The following is a 10,717-nucleotide window of genomic DNA, read 5'->3' as shown; positions in this document are numbered from 1 at the left end:
GAAATGTGGCAATTGCCTATTACACAACAAATCAGATCCCTGGGTTTCCTTATTCCACTTGGAATAAGCTAGTCATGTGAGAGTGTGATGTATATACGCACACTTAAAGTTGCTTTTCCTTTGGGGATCCACAGGAAGCCTTAGGAGACTCCCTTGGGTGATAAGTTCTCTCTCTGCTCAGAGAGTCAAGATGCAAATGTTTTTTTTTAGAAGCAGGGAGAAAGGAAACTAGAGAAACCTGAGATCCTGGTCCCAAACTGCCCCAAAACAATTGCAAGAGAGCAACGGGGCACACACTGCAAAAGGACAGAAGTAGGTGGGTGCCAGGCAGTCTCAGCAACCTCGGATTGCAGGCAGGAGGGCACAAGGATACTTTCACCTGATCCTTAGCTTGCTGTGAGCCTCCTCGCCCTGGACAGCAGCTCAGCTGCAGCCAGAAGGCAAACTTCTTGGGTCTTGGTACCCGAGACTCCATAAGAGCTCTTCCTCCAGGGGCCCGCCGCTTAACCCCGCCCACAGAGAGAGAGGTAGCGGCGCCCAGGGGAGGAGCTCTTCCCCAGCCCCGCCCTCCCAAGGAGGCGGATCCCGTTGGCCCCTCCCCTCTAAGCGGACAAGTGACGCACGACCCCGCCCCCGGCCGCTCCGCAGCAGTGCCAGCCTAGCAGAGGCTGCGAGGCGGGCAGCTGAGGTGGCGGACGAGCAGCGGCTCCAGCAGCTGGCAAGCGAGCGCGCGGCGCCCCACGGAACTTCCCCGCAGCCGCTCCGGCGGCGTCCGCCTGTCCCATGTCCCGCAAGGCGAGCGAGGACGTGGAGTACACGCTGCGCAGCCTGAGCAGCCTGATGGGCGAGAGGCGCCGCCGGCAGCAGGAGCCCGGGGCGCCGGGCGGGGAGCGCAGCCTCCTGGCCGCCGAGTCGGCCGCCAGCCTGCAGGGCGCGGAGCTGGAGCGCGCGGCGCGCAGGCAGTTCCAGCGCGACGAGACCCCGGCCTTCGTGTACGCGGCCGCCGCCTTCTCGGCGCTCGGCGGCTTCCTGTTCGGCTACGACACCGGCGTGGTGTCGGGGGCCATGCTGCTGCTGCGGCGCCAGATGCGCCTGGGCGCGATGTGGCAGGAGCTGCTGGTGTCGGGCGCGGTGGGCGCGGCCGCCGTCGCGGCGCTGGCCGGAGGGGCCCTGAACGGCGCCCTCGGTCGGCGCAGCGCCATCCTGCTGGCCAGCGCCCTGTGCACCGTGGGCTCCGCCGTGCTGGCCGCCGCCGCCAACAAGGAGACGCTGCTGGCCGGTCGCCTGGTCGTGGGGCTCGGCATCGGTGAGTGGCCGCGCCCGCGAGCCCCACTGACCCCTGCTCTCCCATGCTCCGCGGTCCTTCTAGGGGGCTCGGTGTCACGAGCGCCCTGGTGACTGTGGAGGTTGCGCTCCCTTCTTTCGGATTCCCACGTGGAATCTGCGGTCGCCCGCGGGTCAGTCAGCTCCGGACAATCTGGAGTAATTCTAGAAACCCCAGCTTCCCCTGACCCAGCCTAAACAGAGGCCCCTTATTGAGTTTAGGAGGGTCCCCACATCCCTGTCATGCCCCGAGAGTGCTATCCCCACTGCCAGCCCTCCTTTAGGATGTTCAGCCCACCCAGCTTTAGACGAACTGCAATAATTTGTAGAGTCGAGGAGTTTTGAACTCCGAAATTCCTGCTCCGTTCCAGTTCCATCTTCTCTGCATTGGATCGTCTTTAGATAGAAGGTTATTTCCTCTCTTGGCTTTGTGAGCTGTGGTTGACTTTCAACCTTTTCCCCTTTCTAGATGAAGTCTCTGTCCCCCCTTCGTACCCTAGTTAGAACTTTTACTTTGGGCCAACATTAGCCATTCTTGTTCTGCCTTCTCTGCTTTTCCCATATGGGGACTAAATTATCTATTAAAGGTCATATTCTTCTCCTAAATTCATTTAGGAGCTACTCCTGTGGATAGATGCCCAGCAAGATACACTTGCAATTTACTTTAGAAATGAAGAAATTTAGGTACTCTGGGCATTGATTTTTTTTCTTTTCTTTCTTTTTTTTTTTCCACCCTGTTGGCTGAGCGGGGGGAGGTACTATTGGTGTGCTCTTGGCACAGGGAAGCTGTTTGGGATGTGCCCAGTGTTATTAGAAAGCACTTTTAAAGGGAGAATGGGAAGTTGTGACTTAAATCTCACTGGTAGTTTTCTAAGACACACCACTGATGGTGCTTGGTAACACGTTTCCTTTTATAATTCAGTTCCCTTTAGGGTACTGTTAAATTGTTGCTTCCCTATGGGAGGACCACTCACCTGGAGCTTCCCTGAGCTGACCCCTAGCTGCTGTTTGAGGTTGCTCTTCTTCACCCTTCTGGATAGGTCTGTGAGGGGAAGCACATTGATTCATTCAACTCTGCCTGTAGGAGCCACGCAGGAGCCTAAAACCCCAGCTCACTCACTGTGCCTGTATCCCAAGTCACCTACTTTGCTTTTAAGAGTCATTACTGAAGCCGGGCAAGGCTCTCAGTGAAATGTGGATTTGTCAAAGGAAGGTCCAGATGATCACCAGACCAAACAGTGGAAATCCACTCTCTGTGTAGAAACGTCTGTGCCTGCAGAATCCTTCAACAAATAACCTGTCTAGGACTCCAATCGGCATCATCTGCTTGGGATACAGATCCAGATTCTCTCTTACGCCCCACCTTCTTTTCCCCCCATTGGCACAGAAATAACACTTCAGTTATCAAGGTCTCCTTATTAATTCCCAGACTTATATTTTGAGATTGCCGTTTTGCAGATGTGTCTCGATGAAGCTTCGAGTATCAGATGACAATGGAAGCATTATGTTGATTCTAGCCTGGCAGCCTTGAGGCCCTGTCAGGGTCCTTTCAGATGCAGGATACAGAATTGTAAGGAGAGCACACTCTACAGTTGGCTTAGCAAAATGGGTCTAAAGGCAGATGGAACTGGCTCTCCTGCCTTAGGACAGTGCTTCTCAACCCTCCTAACGCTGTGGCCCTTTAATACAGCTCCTCATGTTGTGGTGACCCCCAACCATAAATTATTTTGTTGCTACTTTATAACTGTGATTTTACTACTTTTATAAATATGACATAAATATCTGATAAGCAGGATATCTGATAAGTGACCCCAAAGGGGACTTGACCTACAGGTTGAGAACCACCACTGCCTTAGGAGGAGAGGCTCAGAGGTGGTGGGTGGGTAGAATAGGAGATGCAGTGAGCTCCACGGAGAGAAGCCAGGCTTTATTGATGAAAATGACATATTGAGAGGCAAGGAGGATGTGGATGCTGGAGATGAGGAGAGAACTGTCTAAGCAAGGGGGTGAATAGAGAAGGGAATAGGATGGTGTACTCCAGGGAGCAGAGATGCCACCGTGAGAATAGTGAAGCAGGGATTGGGTGCCTGGAGGAAGAGAAAAGGTGTGACGTCAGACACTGTCTTTGACACGGGGATCCTTAAAATTCAGAAAAGAAAGAAAAAAAAAAACCACTTCAAGTTTAAATTAGTGGTTAAGCACAAAGTTTCAAATGTAAAGACCTTTTAAACTCACAGATAGCCATGCGAGAGAACTTTTAGTTCTTTTCAGGTGAAAGGAAATGGGTCTCTAACAGGAGTGTTTTGTTGACATTGTTGTGGTTTGTTTGGGGAGACAAGTCAGTTTTGTCTGTTTAGAATGCTAACTCAGAGCTTACTTTGTGGTCTCTTTTAAAACAGGTAATCTTTACATGTGGTCAGTGTTTTTTATTGTTGTTATTGGGTTTCGGTGGTGGGGGTGTTTGGGGGGTGTTTTGTTTTGTTGGTTTTGTCCTGTGATAGTTTAGTAAATGCCAAGTAACAAAATGTGTCTTATGCCATTTCTAGACAAGTTCTCCATGATAATTTTTCTCTCCAGATTTACTCTTGGTAAATACAAGGCTCTTGGGGTCAGGGATTTTGTTGGTTTTGTAAATTTACAAATTTGTGTTCCTGAAGCCTAGAAGAGACATGTTGAGTTCTTAAATGAATGACGAGCAGAAATGTCACCAACGAAGTGAAACTTCCATGCCTGGTGTAGAATTTAATTTAAAACTGTCCTTTCAAAAATAAAATTAGTGCATTATCAAAATATCTTAAAGGTCATCTAAAGGTTTGAATGTTGCACTTTGATGGAATCATTCATTCATTTATTCAATGATTAATGGGTAAGCTTCCATGATAAGTCCTGTCAGATTTGGGTTAGGGAGTAAATAGCTAAATATGAAGCGTACCCTGCAAGGTGTTTATCCTTGAACAGAGCAGAAAGACACATTAATAGCTGTTACAAAATAATGAAGGGTTCTCTAAATGCCAGAGAAACAGGAGAGCAGATCATTGGTTGTTTTTGACTGTGTGTATAGAAAAGATACCAGAGGGGCTGGAGAGATGGCTCAGTGGTTAAGAGTGTATTCTGTTCTTGCTGGAGTCCAGTCCCCAGTATCCATGTTGTGCAGATCACAACCACATGTAACTCATAACTCCAGCTTCGAGGAATCTTTGGGGCTGTTACAGTGTCACCCTTATGCACCTAGACCCATACAGACACATCCATACCTAACTAAAACTGAAGATTAAAAGGGATGCAGGATTACGAAAGGTTTTTAGAGAAGCGATATTTAAGTTAGAGGTTTAAAGACAAGTAGGAGTCACACAGATGATGTAGGCAGGAAATGAGAGAATGCTAGTTTCCTGCCTCGTATGTTCCAGGTACGGGAAAATCCTTTCTATGCTCTCATCTAATCTCCCCACCTCTTACCTCCCGTGAAACCAGGTCTCCTCTTGCTGGATGTGGAAACTCTCCAGCATTTCCCTGAAAAGGTCATAGACACGAAAATCAGGATTGCGTTAGCAAGATCCCAACAGACTTCCTGTTTCTGTTTGCCTTTACTAGACATTTCAAGTGGAGCTCACTGTAGGAGTGCAGTCATAGAAAAGCCAGGGTTTGAAGTGTGGATGAGTGAGAGGCTGGGAGGAGATCCTCTGCCTGGGATGTCAGCCAGAGAGTCTGTTTGAAGACTGTCTGTGTGGGGAGAGTCACTGTAGCCCTTGAGGCTCCAGTGAGGCTGTAGTTCCATGGAGCTTTTCTAAATCCCCTTTCTTCTTTCCATTTTCTGGTTAGCCTTTCTCCGTTTCTTTCCTACTTTCTTGTCTCTTGGGAGATTTTTAGTGTCAGGAATTCCTTGGAGAGTTGGTAGCCACGAGGTGAGTGTAGTACTTGTAGCCACCGGTTGGTAAAGCTCCCATTGGTCCCTTCAAGTAGAGCTCTTTTAAAGACAAAACTTTTGACCAGAGAATGTCTTTACTGATCTGTGTTCAGTAAGCCTTGAAGACAAGCCTGTGAAAAGAAGGATATCTGTGCTGTTTTGGGTCAAAGAAATCTATTTTCTTGGTGAGTTATAGCAAAATAATGTACTGAATGCCGGTGTGCATGCGCAGGGCAAACTTTTAGTCTTTTTATTTTGCCACAGTCAGCACGGAGACCAAACTTTATTATTGTTCCTGGTTTTTGCCTTTTTAAACTGGAAGACTTAGCTAAAATAAGACACATATTTTTGATTGGTGTGCCCACACATGAGGTCTGTTTTGTAGGTGCCTTTATTCTTTGTTTTTTTTTTTCTTAAGCCAGGGTATATTTATAATATTTTAAGATAAAATGATAGAGGGGCTGGAGAGATGTCTCAGCAGTTAAGAATATATACTACTCTTGCAGAGGACCTTAGTTTGGTTCCTAGTACCCACTTTGGACAGCTCACCACTGCCTGGGAATCCAGCCTTTGTGGCCATTACATGTATGTACATGTATTTCCTCTTCATACATATAATAAAAAATAATAAAATTAATCTAGTAAAAACTATAAGAGTTTTCTTGAGTTTGTTTTCTCTGGCCCTGTGTTTCTCCTGCTTATCATGTTTTGAAACTGTAGAGTATAGGAATATGGGCTCTGGCTTTGGTGCTGGCATTTACTGCTCCTGATTACTGGTGTTATAGTGTTCTTGAAGGAAATATCAAGGTACTGAAATTGTAAGATTCACTGCTATTTAGACATTTCTTGAGAAGTGACATGACAGCAATTAACATAGCCCAGAGAAGTGACATCACAGAAATTTACAGAACCCAGAGAAGTGATATCACAGCAATTTACATAGCCCAGAGAACTGACATCACAACAATTTTCATAGCACAGAGAAGTGACATCACAGAAATTTACATAGCCTGGATTTGTAGAATTACTCTTAGGTTTACCTCAGTTTCACTATCAGCCTGTCAATACTTCCTCTGCTGAAACACAGTTTATAACTTTCTGTCGCAATTTGTAGTTGATACAGCCTACTGAGCAATACTTTCAAAAATGTCATATAAGCCTTCAAATTTTATTTCTAACTCTATACAAGTGTAAAACCTTGTTTGGATCAAAATAAATGCCATGCAATATTGATATTAATGCAAATGGTTTTCTTGAGGTTGAGCATAGTTAACCCAAGGCAGTTGGATTTTCAATAAAGTAGCCCATGTGAAAATATTTGTCGGGTGATGCAAAGATAATAAAGTTTATTTTAAAAACTTTTTCTTACAATTGTTTTTCCGGTAGTTTTTTTTATTGGTTTTAATTTCCCTACTGGGTATGGAACTGATGTGTAAATGGAGCTCCCCTCAGTTTCTGATTTCCTTGCATGCATGTGTGCATGCTGGCCGTCTCACACCCTCCCTGTCACATTGGTTGGCATGGAGATTGACCTTCAGAGTCCTGGTAGATTATTACCCGATTATGTTTGTCTAGTAGTATGACAGCTCCCGCCACAAGTGAGTAAGGAGGCTGTTACCATGAGTTATGCCACGTTGTTTATGAGACTTCCGTATTTCTCTTTGCTGTGGTACAGGCACAAAGTCAAGTAAGTTCATACCGGCCATGGATGCACATGGCAGCCAGCCCATCCCTTCTCCACGCAAATGCACGACTCTAATTCTTTTTTTTTCTCTGACTCAACTTGATCCCTTCATGCATTGCTACATTCTCTAAGCCCTACAGAGGTGCCTCATTTCATAGCAGGCTATGCAGTGTAAAGGCGTGTCAGTGGAGACTAATGACATTAGCACCGTTCCTTACTGCCTTCAACATCCCTCTGTTCTGAATCTAGGCAGTCATTCTTCATGGCAGAACACCACGACTAAGAAGTGAGACTTTGTTGAATGGCTATGCTTCTTGTACTCTGTGCACAAATTCACATATCTTTCTCAATAATTGAGTGTGGGGGGGGAAGACTATAATTGGCAGTTTTAAGATGAGAATATTTAAGTAGGAAAGGTGAAGTGATTTTCTTATAGTCACAGAGCCACCAGATAGGGCGATAGACAACAGCTAGGAGGTCAGGCTTCCAAGTGTCTGCCAGTCACTTTTCTGATGGTTGTGAGCAGATACCTGACAAGAAGCTCATGATTAGACGGTAGACTGGATTGTGGTACAGGAGGATGGTAGGGGTAGCAAGGAGAAGCCAGGAAGCAGACCAGGGTATAAAGGAAACAAAGAGCAGCCAGGAAGTAGAGTTAGGCTGTAAAGCCCCAAGGCTAGCTCCCATAACCCTTTGCATTCTGTCTGCTTCTTTGCCAGTCTTCTAAGGTTCTACCAACTACCCAAACTATGCCACCAGCTGGGATCTAAGTTCTCAAATACATGAGCCACAGGGAACGTTTCAAATCTACCCACAAGGGTGTGTGTGCTGAACTACAGTGTAGTGACAGTCCTCTCTGGGCCTAATGTTACTGCTCTTTGCCATATCTCATGGGAAAAGAACGTTTTAGTTCAAAGTAGGTTCCTTTTCGTTACTCTTTTCAAACGTTTTAAAAAAATAAAATTAAAAAGTTTAACTGTTATATGCATGAGTCTTTTACCTGCATGTATCACTGTGTACAACATGAAAGTCTAGTACCCACAGAGGCCAGGGGAGGGCATTGTATTACGTAGAAATGGAGGTATAGATAGTTGTGAGCCACCTTGTAGGTGCTAGGACCCAAACCTGGGTCCCCTGGAAGAACAGGCCATGCTCTTAACCATTGATCGATCTCTCCAGCCTCATGAAATGTTTTTGTTTTGTTTTGTTTTGTTGGGGGGGAGGGGTTAATTGTAATATTAAACATTAAATTTACTCTACTGACAGTTCTGAAGTGTGTCGTTCTGTAGTTTGAAGGGTGTTTACATATCACACAACAGATCGATAAAAGGTTTTCATCATGTCAAACTGAAAGTCTGTATCCCCTTTAACCACATCCCTGGGTTTTATGGTTTTGAGGACTTTACTTTGTGGTGTCTGTCCTTTGTTCTCCCGTTGAGGTTGATCAGTGCTGAATTTCCTTGTTTTACTGCAGCTCCCTTGTGTGCCTGTGTGTGTGTGAGAGAGAATTTCCTTCATTTGTCTGCTGATAGCGTTTGTGTTATGTCTGCTCCTTTGCCATTGAGCATAATTGGACAGTGAGCTCAGGAGTGCAGGGACCCTGATGAGATCCTGCTTTGAATTCTTTTGGATATAGATCCAACACTAAGATTGCTGGGACACATTGTTTGGTAGTTCTGTTTTCAATATTCTGATGAACAGCTATACTCTTTTCCACAGAGAAAGCACAGCTTGTAATCCACAGTGCATTGACATCCAGCCATTTGAATACTTACTAGAACCTCTTATTTTCCTTCTTTTGATAGTGGGCATCCTGACTGAGGGACAGTTAATGTTTACAGTCAGCAATGTTGATAACTTTTCATATGCATGTTGGTCATATGGATATCTCCTTTGGAAAGTATTTAAATCCTTTACCACTTTTGTTGTGGGTTTATTTATTTATTCATTTTTTTTATTTATTTATGGCACTATGTCTCATATAACCCAGGCTAATCTTCAGCTTCCTGTGTAGTTGAGGCTGGTCTTGAACGCCTGATCTTCCTGCCTCTGCTTTTAGTTTTTTTTAATGGGTTCTTTTTTGTTGGGTTGTAGGTTCCTATATGTATTCTGAAAATGATTTGTATCTCCCAAGAATATTTTCTCCCACATCTCATGGGTTGTCATTTCACTCTGTGGGTTGTTTTCTTTGTGAAGTCTTTTATTTTTAAAGTTATTTCATTTTCATTTGCATATATGTGTGAAGATACACATGTGTGGATAGATGTCTTCACAGTGTCCAGAAGAGGATGCTGGAACCACTGGACCTGGAGTGAGACACTGTTGTGAATTGAAAAGGGAATCTGAGTGTCCAGCAAAAGCATGGCATGCTCTTAAACAACCAGCCGTCTCTCCAGCTTTCTCTGTGTGGTTTTTAACCTTGGCTTTCCTCCTTTCTGCCTATTCTCATTGTGTTTGCCTAGGCGTTTGTTCTCCTTCACAGGAGAACAGATCTGCGGTGCCTATTTTTTCCTTGTATTTCCCCCCACCCCAAGAGTTTTAGGTAGTATGTCTTCAGTCTGCTTTGAGTTAATCTGTGTTTTTGATGTAAGTTGGGGTCCAGTGTATTCTTTTGTAAGTGTATACTCCAGTTCTCCATCACTATGTGTCATTGCCCATTGTTTTCCCCTTTGAACATTACCTTAAAAATACAGATGTGGATGCTGGCTTAGGGAGGCCAGAAGAAAGATACCCAAACACTTACCTTGGGTACCACTACAACAGTCAAACGTGTAATGGAGAGATGGGAAAGAAAAAGTATGAGATAGAGAGATGGAAGCAAAGCAAAGCTGAGGTTCTTACACTGTGGAGAAAAGTGGAAATGGAGACTGGACAGCAGTGAAAAGCAAGCAGAGAAGAGAAGGTCATGATAAGATCCTGGATTGGACTTCTGCCAAAGGCCACATCTGAGTCCATGCTCCTGCTGCAGCTTGGGTCTGTCTGTATCAATACCTATGGCCAGAGTTACCACCAGAGGCCAAGTGGATGTCTGTGGTCTGGGATGCCACTGGAGACTATGTGGATATCTGAGAGTCATGTTGAGGGGACATGCTGATCTGAGTGACCTGTGTGCTATCTAAAGCCATGAGGACATCCTGGCCCAGGCTGCTATCTGGGGCCATGTCTGTGACTGTGGTGCTATGGCAGCCAGGGTCTGTGTTACCATCAAAGTCCACCCAGATTTCCCTGGACCACCTGAGGAACTATGCTGAGCTGGCCCTGCCCCTCCCTGGCCACCACGCTGTGGAGAGCTGGCCCCACCTTTCACCTGGACAGCATAGTAGAACTGGCCCTAGTGGCAAAGGCATGGGTGAGCTGGCCCCAAGGACATGAGAGCAGGAGAGCTAACCCTGCTCCTTGCGGCTGTGGCCAGCAGGAGCAGTTTCGGATAGATCACCTTCGTGGTGTGGGCACAGGGGAGCTGCCAAGCTAACCAGCTCAGCTACCTCCCAGGCCCAGATCCAGGTCTTTGAGTTGATCCACCCCAATATCTGGTCCATCTATGACCTGCCAGAGAACATGAAAGGGGTGGTCCTACAGATCCAAACCTTCAGGATCTCCATGACACAGGACAACAACAGGCTATCTGAAAGAAGTCTTGGTGAGGATCCAGTATAGATAGTGTAGCAGAAGCCAGAGGCATCGAATCAGACCAATGACTCATTGTCATGAACATTTGGAGTAAAGATGTCTGGACAAAAGGGTATCCTACAGCTACAGCTCATAACAAGTTCTTTTTTTTTTTTTTTTTTTTTAATTCTATCTTC

At 45.8% G+C, this 10,717-nt stretch overlaps 1 protein-coding gene and 1 pseudogene across 1 annotated transcript in view; both read left to right on the top strand.

Annotated features, from left to right (window-relative positions):
* Positions 1-629: 629 nt before the first annotated feature.
* The window catches only part of Slc2a13 (solute carrier family 2 member 13), a 299,073-nt gene continuing 288,985 nt past the window's right edge, over positions 630-10,717 (top strand). Inside the window, exon 1 of the mRNA XM_034516933.2 lies at positions 630-1,306. Coding sequence (XP_034372824.1) covers positions 784-1,306 — 523 coding nt within the window. The 5' untranslated portion in view covers positions 630-783. The remainder of the gene's footprint in view (positions 1,307-10,717) is intronic.
* LOC143434184 (olfactomedin-like protein 2A pseudogene) overlaps positions 10,071-10,717 on the top strand; it is a 31,243-nt pseudogene continuing 30,596 nt past the window's right edge.

The sequence above is a fragment of the Arvicanthis niloticus genome, chromosome 13, assembly GCF_011762505.2.
Source record: "Arvicanthis niloticus isolate mArvNil1 chromosome 13, mArvNil1.pat.X, whole genome shotgun sequence".
In the NCBI taxonomy this organism is placed as follows: domain Eukaryota; kingdom Metazoa; phylum Chordata; class Mammalia; order Rodentia; family Muridae; genus Arvicanthis; species Arvicanthis niloticus.
Note: the sequence above shows the minus strand (reverse complement) of the source record. Positions and strands in the feature narration are given on the sequence as shown.